The sequence below is a fragment of the Solanum pennellii genome, chromosome 2 (genome assembly GCF_001406875.1).
Source record: "Solanum pennellii chromosome 2, SPENNV200".
Taxonomy (NCBI): Eukaryota; Viridiplantae; Streptophyta; class Magnoliopsida; order Solanales; family Solanaceae; genus Solanum; species Solanum pennellii.
The window spans coordinates 8,118,897-8,133,696 of NC_028638.1; the positions used below are offsets into that span (position 1 = coordinate 8,118,897).

Here is a 14,800-nt window from a genome sequence, read left to right on the forward strand (position 1 = left end):
CACATCCTTTTTTTTTCTTCATAATTTTCATTATTCTCAACAATTTTAAAATTTTTCAAAATTCCTTATTTTTAGCACAACACAATTTCTGGATACATAATTCCTACACCCCATATCCATGTTTATCACTTCCTAAGTTCACTCCATAAATCTCTCTCATTTTTTTATTCTCGTGATCTTTTCCATTAATATCTCCATTATATTTATCACTTCATCCTAATTAGAATTTCAAAAGGTTTATCTCTCCAGAAAATTAATTTTAAATTATTTCATCTTCTTAACTTTGTAGTTTTTTGTTTTTTTCATCATTTTTTTCTTTCATTTTCTTCTTCATTCGTTTTTTTAATTTGTCAATGGTACTTATTTTTCATCTATAAATTTTCAATATATATGTATTCTTTTAGTATTGAGATTGCTCAATATATTGAAAATTATATTTAATATTTAATCACTACAATATTTATCTTAAATATGTATCAACTTTATAACTTAATTTTTTTTGTTGTTGTGATACATTAAAACTACACTTCATTATAATTTACACATAAAATTTTGCGGTTACTCTATATCATATACATTATTATCTAACATAAAATTATACATCATATGAATAATGTATTTAAAACATAAAAGCTTGTACCAAATTCGTAAAATTTTATATAACTTTACCATGTGAATAAATTATTATCAATTAAAGATATAGACAAAATTAAAAATTGTAATATTTCAATTTATTGTATCAGAAATTAATAAGCTAACAATACTTTGTAATGTATATATTTGTAACAATGCAAAATTTATAAGTTGAACTATTAAAATTTGAGAAATATTAATATGAAATATCACAATATTTTAAATAAAAACTTCATCAACTATTTTTCGGAAAAGAAAGTACAAGTTCTTTGGTTGTGACATTTTTATCTACAACGCCCATAACACTTTGTGTTTGTGGTTAGTTTTTCATCTGAATTTTTCTTCCTTCTTTTTCTTGGCCGTCCAGGCATCCTTTTATATCTCTGTGGCAAGACAATTTCTTCAATACTGCATTTTGAAACTGACAAATTGTCCTTATACGACATTGATTTTTTAATGTTCACTATTGAAGTACCTCAATTTGAATATATCCAACTTTGAACAGATGTCTTCAATCTTCAACAACAGTCTTCCGAAAAACAAACTAATACATAGCGTTAATTGTACCATATACATTAAAAAGAAACATTATTTCATCATTTCCAAAAAAAAAAATCATGATACATTATTAACATATTTGTAATAGACTATAAATATACTTAGTGGCTGATACATATTATTGTTCACAACAAATCTTAATCTTATGTGCCAGATACACATCAACTGACTTATACGTTTCATATCTTTGTAACTTAATTACCCATGCATCTATAATGATACATTACAAAAAAAAAAAAAGAGAAGAAGAACGAATTTATATGTACTTGATACTTTATAATAACCACACATTGATACACAGATCTGAAAGTCAAACGCATATGTGACGAACTAGTAATGTGTCAAGTTATAACTAACAATGTATCATGACTAATATATTAACAAACACATTCAAAAAACAAAAAAAAGTGTGTGACTTAATTACACATGCCTTTATAATGATACATTAGAAAAATATAAGAAGAATGAATTAGCATATGTACTTGATACTTTATAATAACCATACATTGCTACATAGATCTAAAATTTAAAACACATATGCGACAAACTAGTAATATATAAAGTTGTAACTAGGAATGTACCATGATTATTATATCAACAAATATATTTAAAAAACAAAAAAAGTGTGTCTTAATTACCCATGCCTCTATAATGATACATTATAGAAAATAAGAAGAACAAATTAACATGTACCCGTTACTTTATAATAACCACAAATTGATACACAAATCTAAAAGCCAACACAGTTGCGACGAACTCGTAATATATCGAGTTTCAACTAGCAATGTATCATGATTAATACACTTACAAATACATTAAAAAACATAAAAAAAAGTATGTGTCTTAATTATTCATGCCTCTATATTGGTAGATTACAAAAAATAAGAAGAATGAATAAAATATACATGATACTTTATGATAACCACAAATTAATAAGCCAACACATATGCGGCAAACTAGTAATGTATCAAATTGTAACTAACAATGCTTAATACGCGCATTTTCAGAAAGTAAAAAAGAATGTATTACATCACAATAATTCTGATCACATACCTTTTGTTATTAGATATTTTAACTCAAAAATTGAAGTTATGATTAATTTTGTATTTTGCCATTACAATCATTAAAGTAGTTTTACCCATATACAATTGCTTCACCTTCACATCTGAATTGTTTGAATTAACTATATGTATTGTTATTTGTATGTAACAGAGATCATCAATTCTTGATTCAGGCATGTTAAGAGCATGTGCGTCTCTTTTTCTACCTTCAATACACACAATTACACACATCAAAATGTTGTATCTTTTCATCACTTTGGAAGGTTTTTTCAACAAAAAAAGGGAAGAGATTATAATTTTAAATTTTTTTGTTTTGTTAGAATTAGCATCAGTCTAATAGATAAAGAAGATAGGTAAGCGTAATTTATGAGATTTGATTAGATTTTTATATTTGTTTTCTGTTAGCGCAATAGATTGACATTTAGTGTAGGGTAAAATTAAAATATTTGGACAACCAATTATGTATCCAGAAGGCTGATATTTTAAGGAATTTTTTGTAAAATTGAAAAGAGTAGGGATCTAATGTAAGTTAAGTCTTACACTATGTGATTTATGTAAGATATAATTAATTAGTGTAATGTATTTTTAAAAATGTTTAAGAAAAAAGGGTGAATGAGCAAATAATAATAATAATCATAATAATGACGTGGTACTTACATGACAGTGACGTGGCGCTTACATGACTATGATATGGCAGGTGAGAGTGATATTCTACTCACAGTGTTGTATTTAATTCATTTCAAAAATATTAAGGGATATATAATCGCCCGTATAGTTTAAGTGTTAAAGTAAGTTTTGCTGTCAAGTTTATAAGAGATTTAATATATTTTCTCTCATAGCAAGTGTATATCAATTCTAAATGTCAGACTTGAAGGGTATATCAATTTTTTCCCCCAATTATTATAAGGCTCAAACGGTAGACATTTGTAAAAGTTACATTTTTATTTTTAAATCGAATTGATAATTATATACTCCATAATTAAGTTATTACATTTTTTTCTTTAAGAAGACTGGTTCTAGTTTTAAATTAAGTGTTCATTCGGATGTGCTTTTGATTTTAAATGTATATTTTCTAGTTTTGGAGGTATCCTGAAAGGTTAAAAAGTGCTCTTAAGTACTCACTTTTAGGTCAAAAGTATTTTAAAATAAGAAAATTTTTGCATATAGCTACTCAAAAATAGCTTAATTGTACTTTATAGCTATAGTTTGCTAATTACGGTTCGTAGCTACAATTATAGGGTAGAGAGTGACTAAGAGAGATTGGAGAGGAAGGAGAGAGACGAACGAGAGAGAACAGAGAGTGAAGAGAGCTGAATTATATATGTATATCAATTAGATAATTATAATAATGTAACTACTATGTATATGCATCAATGCTTGTATTTGTGTATTTGCACACAATTTGAATTGATATACAATTGAATTGAGTTAAAAGATTTGTATTTGTATATTCAATCTCTCTATCATTTTATACAATCACAAATTATACATTTTATTTTGATTAGTATAAATCGAGAGAAACAAAAGAAAGAGGAAGAGAAGAGAGAGGCGAGAGACGAGAGGTATAATGTAATTATAGCTAGAAGTAAGTTTTGAATTGTAGTTAATACAAATTCTTTTTATATTAGCTAATTAACTAGTATATATTTGATTAACCATACATTTTTTTAAAAAATAAGTTAAAAATTAAAAATAAAAATCATAAATAATTTTTTAGATTTAATTTAATTTATACGAGTATGAGTATGAGTATAAGTTAGACACATTTTGAGGAAAAAGAGAATACAAGTGAAAAAAAGAGCAATTAAAATAGCGTTGAGAAATATGAGGCAAAACCCTAATTACTAACTTATGATATATTGTCGCCGTTGCACAAAAGGGCCTATTTTTACACTATAAAAACAAGCTCAAGAAGATATTTCCATTCATTCTCTTCCGTTAAACCCTAAAGTTTTCCCTTAGGGTTTTATAGCTGTCTACTCCTCCCAGCTGCTTTTTTTCCCCCACAACTTGTAATGGGTAAATCTATCAAGAAGTCCGCCACCAAGGCTGATGCTGCTGTAGTTGCTCCAACCAAACCCATGAAGAAAGGTTTGATCTTTTTCCCCCCTTTTGTTTTTGATGTTTTTCTTGTTATAGGTTCTCAAGTTTCAATCTTTTATTAATTTGTCTGATTGGTGTTTTCTTGAAAATTTTGTATGTGGTTTTCCTTTTGTTTTTTGTGTTTCTTTTAGCGTCCATGTATGGTGTGTTGAGAAAAATTCATATTTTTTTTCTTAATCATGTGCCCTTTCCCTACCTCTAACGAATTCACAAGCTGATTTTGATGGTTCTTGTTCTTGGTATTCGTTGGTGGTGTGACTAGTTGTCTGTGTCTTTACAGGGAAGAGAGAAGCTGAGGATGAAATTGCCAAGTTGGTGAGTGCAAAGAAGCAGAAGAAAGATGTGGCTGTAGCACAAGCTGTTGAGAAAAAGAAAAGTGATATCAAAACTCAGAAGAAGAAGAAGCCAGTAAGCAGTTCCTCTGACGATAGCTCCTCTGAGTCGGAGTCTGAGGACGACAAGGTGATACATGCACCTAACTATTTGCATGTTGTCTGTAAGGAATTTTGATTTGTATTGCATTGAATAACTGTATTCATGTGTCTTATTCTTATTTTTTATGCAGCCACTGGTGCCTCCTAAGAAAGTGGCTCCTGCCAAAAAGGGAAAGGTAGCCAGCAGTTCTGATGACTCAGATTCTTCAGATGAGGATGAAGTAAATTACTATCTAACAGCTGCTATGTGCATATTTAATAGTATTTTGTCTTGTTTTGTTACTAATTGCTGGTGGTGTGATGGTCTATAGGCTCCTGCTAAGAAAGTTGTTGTAGCTTCAACTAAGAATGGCGTTGCTGCTAAGAAGAAAGATGAGTCAAGTGATGATTCGGATGATAGCAGCTCTGAGGAAGATGTGCCAGCACCCAAGAAACCTCCTACTAATGGCGCTAAGAAAGACGAGTCAAGTGATGATTCTGATGATAGCAGCTCTGAGGATGATGCTGTTGTTAAGAAGGCACCTGCTGTTGTTAAGAAGGCGCCTGCTGCTGCCTCTAAAAAGCAAGAATCCAGCTCTGATTCCAGTGATGACTCCAGTTCAGATGATGATGATGTAAGGACACCATTCACTTTATGTTTAGTGATATATGCAAATATGATCCTTTGACAACTTACTTATGAAATTGGTACCATGTTAGATATTTGATTATTGTGGTGCTCACTGATGCTATAACTGATGGTCTTTTTGACAGGAACCTCCCTCTAAGGTAGTTGCTCAACCTAAAAAGGCTCCTCAAGCTGTGAAGAAGACTGGTGACAGCTCTGATGACTCTGATGATTCTGAATCTGATTCTGATTCAGACAAGGTTTGACACTTGATTGTTTTGTGTTGTTTTTGTCCTATTGATCTTATATGTATTTTGAGTATGTTTATATGATATTTTTGCTGGATTTGCATGGTTTTCTGATTATTTTTCCTCTTTAGGGAAAGGCTGCTACTGTAGCTAAAAAGACTGCTGCTGTATCTAAAAAGGTATGCCTGAGTTCCTTCCCTGGCATACTCCACTTCTTTTTCTGAAGTCTGAACAATATTAGTATTTTGTTAGCCAAGGTTATCATATTCGATAGGTTCATCGCTTTTGTAGGTTGCTTCATCTGATGATGACAGCGAGGATGATAGTTCTGAGGAGAGTGATGAAGAGCCTCAAAAGAAAAAGAGCAAGGTCTCTATATGTTTCATTTGTTTAGTTCCAATTTGTATTTCATTTTAGTTCATGCTATAACACTTGTGTTTAACAGCCCTCGACCACACCAGCCGTCTCAAAAGCTCCAGAGAAGAGTAGCTCTGAGGAATCTTCTGACTCAGACGACTCCTCTGAAGATGAAGAGGATGACAAACCATCCAAAACTCCCAAGAAGGTCATATATTTTCTTATCTTTGGGTTGATCAGCATATTCTTTTTGGCATCATGTGCATCTTTCATATTAGTGACATCATAGATCTAACAGTTGGATTAGCTTGCATTGTTTTCCCTTTTTGAATTAATGTTTAGCTGTTCCTATGATATAATTTTGGAGTTTCAATTTATAATTAGTCAAATAAAATCTTGTATGAACTGTGGGAGGATTTTCTTTCTATAGCAGGGTGCTGATGTAGAAATGGTTGATGCTCCTTCTGCTAAAGCTGTAAGTGAAGCTTTATATAATTATGTTCTTAATTGTGTTATCTTTACAAAGTTATATTTGCGTGTATTTTAGTTGACGCTGTTTTATTTTAAAAATGCAGCAACAAACCCCTATTACTCCTAAACCCCAAACCCCAGGGGGATCGAAAACATTGTTTGTTGGAAATCTATCCTATTCAGTGGAACAGGCGGATGTGTGAGTTATTCTTGAACTTTTCCAGTGTTTTGTCTGTGTGATAATATCTCGGACTTATAAAAGAAGGATTTTTTTGCAGGGAGAATTTCTTCAAAGATGCTGGAGAAGTTCAGGAAGTGCGCTTTGCTACACATGAGGATGGTTCATTTAAGGGCTTTGGTCATGTTGAGTTTGTTACTGCTGAAGCTGCGCATAAGGTACTTTTTCCATAACCAACTAATCTGATGCATGTTTGCTGAGGTTTTCTATGATCTGGACAGTGTGATAGCATATATATTAAAATAAGGGCTATTCCTCGCAATCTTTTCCTCTTTTCAAAGTGAAGAGACTTATTAAATTCCAAGTTTGTCAAAAAAGAAAATATGGTGATTTTTTAAAGTTCATATATGTATATGTATGTGTGTATACATACATATGTTTGTATGTATGTATGTATGTGTAAATGTGTTATCTTATGCATTTGTGTGTATACATACATATGTTTGTATGTATGTATGTATGTGTAAATGTGTTATCTTATGCATCAGTCTCACTTGACCATGAGCCTATATTGGAACTTCAAAGATTAAAGGGCCTACCATAATTGTATAGATAAGATAAACACCATCCATTACATACATTGACCTGATTAGCTTTTAAGTCCCCTGTGGATGGAATGCTGAAATAAGGGCTATTCGTCGCAATCTTTCCCTCTTTTCAAAATGAAGAGACTCTTATTAAATTCCAAGTTTGTCAAAAAAGAAAATATGGTGATTTTTTGAAGTTCATATATGTGTATATATATGTATGTGTGTGTATACATACATATGTTTGTATGTATGTATGTATGTGTAAATGTGTTATCTTATGCATCAGTCTCACTTGACCATGAGCCTATATTGGAACTTCAAAGATTAAAGGGCCTACCATAATTGTATAGATAAGATAAACACCATCCATTACATACATTGACCTGATTAGCTTTTAAGTCCCCTGTGTATGGAATGCTAAAATCAATTGTTTGTCAATTTAGGCACTTGAACTTAATGGGCATGATCTTTTGGGCCGTGATGTGAGGTTGGACCTGGCTCGTGAGAGGGGAGAGTATACACCTCGCAGTGGGTATGCAATCTCTGTCCCCTTATTCCTTCCATTTAAGCTGAAAGTGAAGACATCAATTTCAGTATGTGTTATCTTATGTTATGTAGGAATGAGAACTCATTCCAGAGGCCGGCTAGAAGTGAGGGAACAACAATTTTTGTCAGGGGCTTTGACAAAAATGAGGCTGAAGATCAGGTCCCCTAGTCTTAAACCATTTTTGTTTCTTCCCATTGTCTCTGACACTTCCCTTTGATGTCTTGAGAAGGTCTAAATTTCATATGCTATTTCAGATTAGGAGTTCACTGGAGGAGCACTTTGCATCTTGTGGGAAGATCTTTAAAACAAGAATTCCTACAGACCCAGAAGGCTATATTAAAGGGTATTATTCTCATTTTCACGTGCTTGCTTTCTCAATTTTGGTTGTCCAGTTGGCTCTTGACAATTTGTAGGTCGATCGAGGCATTTGTTTTTTTAAGTACTGGTGACGCTGTTAATTTGGCCTTGTCTTGCAGGATGGCTTATATTGAGTTTGCAAATGGAGATGCTGATGCTCTAAACAAAGCTCTGGAGCTTGATGGATCAGAAGTTGGAGGGTTTAGCTTGAATGTGCAAGAAGCAAAACCAAGGGGTGACAGTGCAGGTGGAGGAGGCAGAGGTTTTGGTGGTAGAAGTGGTGGTAGGGGTGGCGGTAGAGATAGTGGTGGTAGATTTGGTGGTCGTGGTGGTGGAGGCCGCTTTGGAGGTGGAGGCCGCTTTGGTGGCGGTGGACGCAGTGGAGGTGGTGGACGTTTTGGCGGTGGAGGCAGAGGACGAGGAAATGCCAACAAGCCAAGCTTCACTCCATCTGGTAATGTCCATTGTATCTGAAACTTTTACTATTTACTTGGGGAAAAAAATGAGATCTTGTCTGTCGCAAAGATGAACAAATGCTACTACACCGAATCTCAGAATAGTGGTGTAGAACTCTCTTTAATCCTCTAATTTCATTATTTTCTTGTCTAATCCAATTTAATGTTGTGGTAATTTTGCAGGCAAGAAGACTACCTTTAGTGACGAGTAACTTGGTCGCTATTGGCCAACTTATCTAAATCTCGTGGACGTTTTTATCTTATTTTAAAAATATTATAAATTTTGTTAGCAAGAACTTTAGTAGTTAGTGGACAAATGGGATAATTTTGTTTCTTTTGAGTTCATGTACCATTCTTTGTGGGTGGAAAATGAGTTTGTTCAATGTTGATATCCAGTGTTTGTGGTATCTATCTCTTATATAATTGCTTCATATGACAAGTTAATTTTTATTCTCCCTTGTTAATGTTATTGATGTAGGTGGAATACCCCATCTCAAACGTCAATGTAAATTTCCTCTTGTTTATGTATACTCAACAAATTTCACCATAACAAAATCCCCCCTTCCACTCCAATATAATACCCTACTCATTGAACCATACGAAATTCAAATTATAAAGAATTGTGATTTCTCCCTCAAAATAAGATGCTTAAATGATCTATTCTTTATCCACTCTTAGAGATATCTAAAATGGAAATTTTGAGCAAGTCGAAGTGAAATTTTAAGGAATATGATTGTTGGAATATCAACTTGGAAAAAAACACAAAAGGGTTTTTTAAATTAATCTAGGAAAGGGGTTGAGATTGTAAATACTAAAATAGGTAGTGACATTCGTCTACTGTCAATAGTAGTTCTATTGCTATTTGACATTTCTTAGTATTTTATCAGTTCTATTGCTATTTGACATTTCTTAGTATCTTAGTATTTGTTTTATTTTTTCTTAGTTTAACTAGTGAATTTTTCGTGATTTATGCTGTCATAGAAGACATTGATTTTCAAATTTTTTATGGCATTCGAAATTTGATGATATATTTTGTGAAGCTTCTTTAATATTTTTCAAGATGTAACCCAAACATATACATTCTGTGTTTTTAAAACTTAAATATTTTTAATTTAAACCAACAACAAAACAGATCAAAACATCATGAAAAAAAAGACATGCAAGGAAGCACAACATAATATACATAGTAAATGACCAGTTTGACTATGTAAGACGCAAGTCTGCCCTCCGTCTTGTAAGGCACATATAGACTTATCATTAAAAATAAAGTTTTTAAAAAGATAGTATTATTTTATTTTTAAAATAAGAAAGCAAATAACAATAGCGACCCTAACATTTTATCTATTTTAATTTCATTACTTAATTTTCTTTTGGCTTTCTTGTTCTATTTTATCAAGATTTAGTTATATGTATAATTATCTTATCAATCAAATTCAAATTATCCATAATCATCCAGGAAATAATTTTAAATTTAAAGTTCTATAAAGAATCTATTCACATTCGCTTTCTATTTTTTTTAATGGCTGAAGGAATATATGGAGGTTACTTTATTTATGTATTAATTATTAATATTATGATACATATGATCCTTAATATGCACTCAAAATGTACTCAATTTGGTCTTTGCCCTCAAAATAACAAATTCATCCTTTAAATTTAACTGAAGGCCCTACCCAAAGCTCCCTTTCTCCTTCATCACCTGAAAACTTAGCCTAATTTTTTCCTTCTCCTTCTTCTCTCTTCTCTGGCGATCACAATGTTCTAAGCTATTGGCACACCGCTACTCGTCCACCAGCCAGCCGCTGCTCTCCACTTCTGTCCCTCCTCCACCCCTAATTCAAAGAGGATTTCTAAAAAAAATTAAATGTATTATTAAGTTAGAAAATAAGTTTATTTTTTACATTGTCAGGCAACATTTTCAGCGTTTTAAATTTGAAGCATCAACAAAGCAAATTTCAATTTTTATAAAACAAGATGAATTCGGTCCTTAAACTTTTATCAAAGCAAAAATTCAATTTTTACATCACATTTTTGAGATGTAATATTTTTACAAATCCGTCAGAGGCAACAAATAAAATAATAATAAAAGAAAATGCATAAACAGAGCTTTTGATGGGAAGACATAGAGAATGAGGGAAAAAGTTAAGTTGTTGTCTTTTTTATTTATTAGATGAATTCGGTGTTAAATTTACCCGATGGATATGTTATTTTTAGCGCAAAGGATCAAAATGAGTACTTTCTATAATACGTTAAGAATTATATAAGAAATGTATCAAATGACCATTTCTGTTTGTAAATAAGAGTTTGGGTGATATGTAAAAATGTTATTTTTAAAAGCGCTTTTAAAAAATAGTTCTTCAGAAAAATGCTTTTCAAAAAAAGAAAAAAAATAATTTGTGTTTGGTAAATTTATTTGAAAATATTTTTGATAAATAATTTACGTTTGACGAATTTTTTTTTTTAAATGCTTTTACAAATCAAATTATGAAAAATAACAAATATCCATATGCTTTTTAATTAAGATTATTTTATAGATAGAAACTATTTTTAATATTTATTACATACACTTTAATTACATTTTAAATTTAATTATTTTAAATATATATATTTAATTTTTCGATCAATATTGTACATACGTAAATATTATTGAAAAGAGGAATGTTTTTGTTAGTTGTTATTTACATTTTTATGAATTCAATCTTAGCTATGTATTTTTGTTATAATACTCTAAAGTTTCACAAAATTAAAATTAAAATAAAATTATGCATTAATAAAGTTGTTTTTGTTATTTGTTACTTCCAAAAGGTCGAAATCTTTAATTGTTATTTTTTCTTTTTTTTTTAATCCTACAAAATGTCATTGTTACTTCTATTTCTCATTCGATAACAATAATATATAAAGTAATATATACAATATAATTGATTGAGGATATAATAAGTAAAAAAGATTTGTCCTTTTTTAATTTGTCAAATAGACAAATAATTAAAGATAACTAAAAAAAATGGTCAAGTAATTAAAAGGCTGAATCCATCGGTAGCCCCCTAAAGTTGGCGTCAATTTTCACTTAGACACCTTAATTAGACTTTGTTCATTTTAGACACCTCATGTTGAGCCTCGTTGTGTCATTTTGACACTTTTTGCTGACTTGACATGTGTGTTTTGTACGCATTTTGAGCGCGTGAGGGGTTTTTCTTTTGATTTTTTTAGTTTTTCTCCTCCTTCTTCTTCACTTTTTAGCCCTACCACTTAATTCTAGGGCTGGGCATAAACACCGGAAAATCGAAATATCGTACTGAATCGATTTTTTTTGGTATTTCGGTTTCAATTTTTCGGTTTTCGGTTCGATATTCGGTATATGTTTTTGTATTTTTTGATATTTCGGTTCGATTTTCGGTATGTAATTTTGTGTTACTCGGTATTTCGGTTTACCGAAATATACTATATTATAATATATATTTATTTTATATTAATTATTTATAATAAATATTATAATTTAAAATAAAAAATTAAAAAGTAAAAGACTTTTTGATGTAACTATTTTTAGCCCATTAAGCTTAAAAATCAAACAAAAAAATTTGTAAATTTTTAAAAGCCCAACTAAGCAGGAACATTAAAAAAACTGAAATAACAAAATCGAACCGAAATAATAAAAACCGAATCGAACCGAAATATTTCGGTTCGATATTCGGTACACAATTTACAAAAACCAAAAATCGAAAAAACCGAAAAAAACCCGAAACCGAACCGAAATATCGAATGCCCACCCCTACTTAATTTCACCTCCCCCCATGAAAATCCATGATAAAAAACCTTACAAAATATGAAAAAATAAAATAAAAATATTATCACACTAATTTTTTAAAACGTATATAAGAAAAAAAATTTAAAAATCATTACCCTAATTTTGAAAAGATTTTTTAGAACAAGTCACACATTTTTTTTTAAAAAAAATTAGAGAATGTCATATACAATTTTCAAAATCAATTAAAAAAAAACTAAAATCTAATGATTTTTCTTAAAAACAAAATTAGAAGAAGAATCAAGAAAATAGTTAGAGAGTTGGGAGGCAAAAGAGACATAAGACAGATGGGGGTAGGGGTGTGGAGGGGTGAGGTGGGATAGTAGAAAATGGGTAATTTTATTTTACTTATTTATTTTTGCTGAAAAATTAATTGTTTTTTAATAATTTATTTTAAAATTATTATTTTTACATTTAAATGCCACATGTCAGCTTTTAATTAGTCATCATGCCATGTTATCCGCAAGTTTTTTACACACACTTTATAATTTTAGCTGATTGGCAAAAAGGTGTCAAAATGACATAACGAACCCCTATTTGAGGTGTTTAAAATGAACAAAACCTACTTGAGGTGTTTAAGTGAAAATGATGTCAAATTTAAGGGGCTACCGATGGGTTCAACCTAATTAAAAACACATGGAGTAACTATTTATTATCAACTTCCTCTTTCCAACAATAATTGTCCACTATTAACTTTGCATATTTTTTAAGAAACTATAAATAGAAGAATAATTTTACTATATCACCCTTTGAATATAATAAATACAATCTCTTAAAAAATATAATAGAGAAATGACTATAACTTATAATAAGGGTAAATTAGAAATTAAATGTAAAATTATCTATTGATTTTATAAAATGATCAATATTATTGGACATTCTAAAATAATACTCGTTCCGTCCACAATTGTTTCAATTGTTTGTCATGTTAAGGTCATGCACATCCCTCAAGGAAAAATTAATACAAAGTGTAGTTTGACTAATATAACCCTTCTATACCAAGAATATCAAAAGTCTACGTAACTTTTCAATTGAACTACACTATCATTTAGGATAAATTTGGAGAAATGTGACTAATTGTTTCTTGATTATTTAAATTAACAATTAACTTTCAACATCTATTTTTAGTATATCTGCCAAACAATTGTGGACAGAATGCGTATAATGGTCAATTATTGTTCAACAGAGAAAGTAACACATTTCCCAAAATATTAAATTTAATGAAATCAAAGGATAATATAGTAATATTACCCCTATAATTTTATAATTCTTAAAAAGTACGCAAAGTTAATAATGAATGGACAAATTGAGTAATTAAATCATACAAATAATAATTATGAATGCACAGAAGGGTAAAATTTATCCGCACCAAATGTTTACACTAAGCCAATACATATATGCCAGCTGTTTAAATTTATAATTTATTTTACTTTGTTAAATCACATAATAATATATTTTATATTGAATTGATATAAATATTCGACGAAAATATACTCAACAGATGCAAACCCAAAGGTTTAGTAAACCATATATCTTTGACATTGTAAGCATACCAAGTTCACGATGTTCAATAACATACAACCTATAAATAATTTGATGATTGGGTTTAAATGCTCTCCACCAAATGACAATTATTGGAAAAAGTAGTGAATAGATGTATTAAAAAAAAGAAACTTAATTAAGAGAGCAAATTAGTGGATATTTAAACTGTAGAAGAAAAAACACAATAACTGACATTTGAGAGAATTTATAAGAGTGACTTTTGGGTTCAAAATATATAAATACATTAATTTTATATTGAAAGAAGAAATGAAGAAAAAGAAGAAAATAAATAAATAATCTTCTAATAATCTGTTTCACATTATTACTAAAATTTGCTTATATTAAAAATCACTTTTTAAAATTAACTTTTTTTTTAAAAAAAGTGCTTTTGAGAAAAATAATAATTTTTGTTTGACTAATTCATTTGAAAAATACTTTTGATAAATAAATTGTGTTTAACTAATTTACTTTTAAAGTTTTTTAGAATCAAATACGAAAAAAACAAGTATCAATATACTTTTAATATTAAGATTATTTTATAGAAAAAAATAAAATAAAATATATATTAAATAAATCTAAATTAAAATTTTATTTTAATTAAATTAATTGTACATATTTGAATTTTCAATAAAAATTTTACATAAATAAATAATTAAATAAATTAATTAAATATTTAATCCGTAGTATGATTATTCATTTTCAGAACATGAAGGTACTCTTTTGAGAATTGAGTAAGTTGATTCTATATTTCTATTGAAGAAAAAGGAAGAGAGAAAATATGAATATTTTCTTTCTTTTGAGTATTAACTTTGAATGAGCATTGCATTGTTTGAAATTCAGTGCATACAACTTTCTCTAGC

The 14,800-nt window shown here is 29.7% G+C and overlaps 1 protein-coding gene across 2 annotated transcripts; it reads left to right on the forward strand.

The window, feature by feature from the left end:
- Positions 1-4,096: 4,096 nt before the first annotated feature.
- LOC107011230 (nucleolin 1) lies at positions 4,097-9,049 on the forward strand. 2 transcript variants are annotated; one of them, XM_027914633.1, is made up of 16 exons: positions 4,097-4,343; positions 4,636-4,817; positions 4,921-5,010; positions 5,101-5,403; positions 5,543-5,656; positions 5,776-5,823; positions 5,936-6,013; positions 6,090-6,209; positions 6,432-6,476; positions 6,577-6,671; positions 6,751-6,868; positions 7,684-7,772; positions 7,859-7,946; positions 8,042-8,130; positions 8,264-8,598; positions 8,783-9,049. In XM_027914633.1, exons 1-16 carry the CDS (start codon positions 4,268-4,270, stop codon positions 8,809-8,811), a joined length of 1,899 nt encoding a protein of 632 aa, XP_027770434.1. In that variant the 5' UTR covers positions 4,097-4,267; the 3' UTR covers positions 8,812-9,049. The 2 variants fall into 2 exon arrangements, with proteins under 2 accessions (XP_027770434.1, XP_015066129.1); XM_015210643.1 differs by having other exon boundaries at positions 6,435-6,476.
- Positions 9,050-14,800: the final 5,751 nt, after the last annotated feature.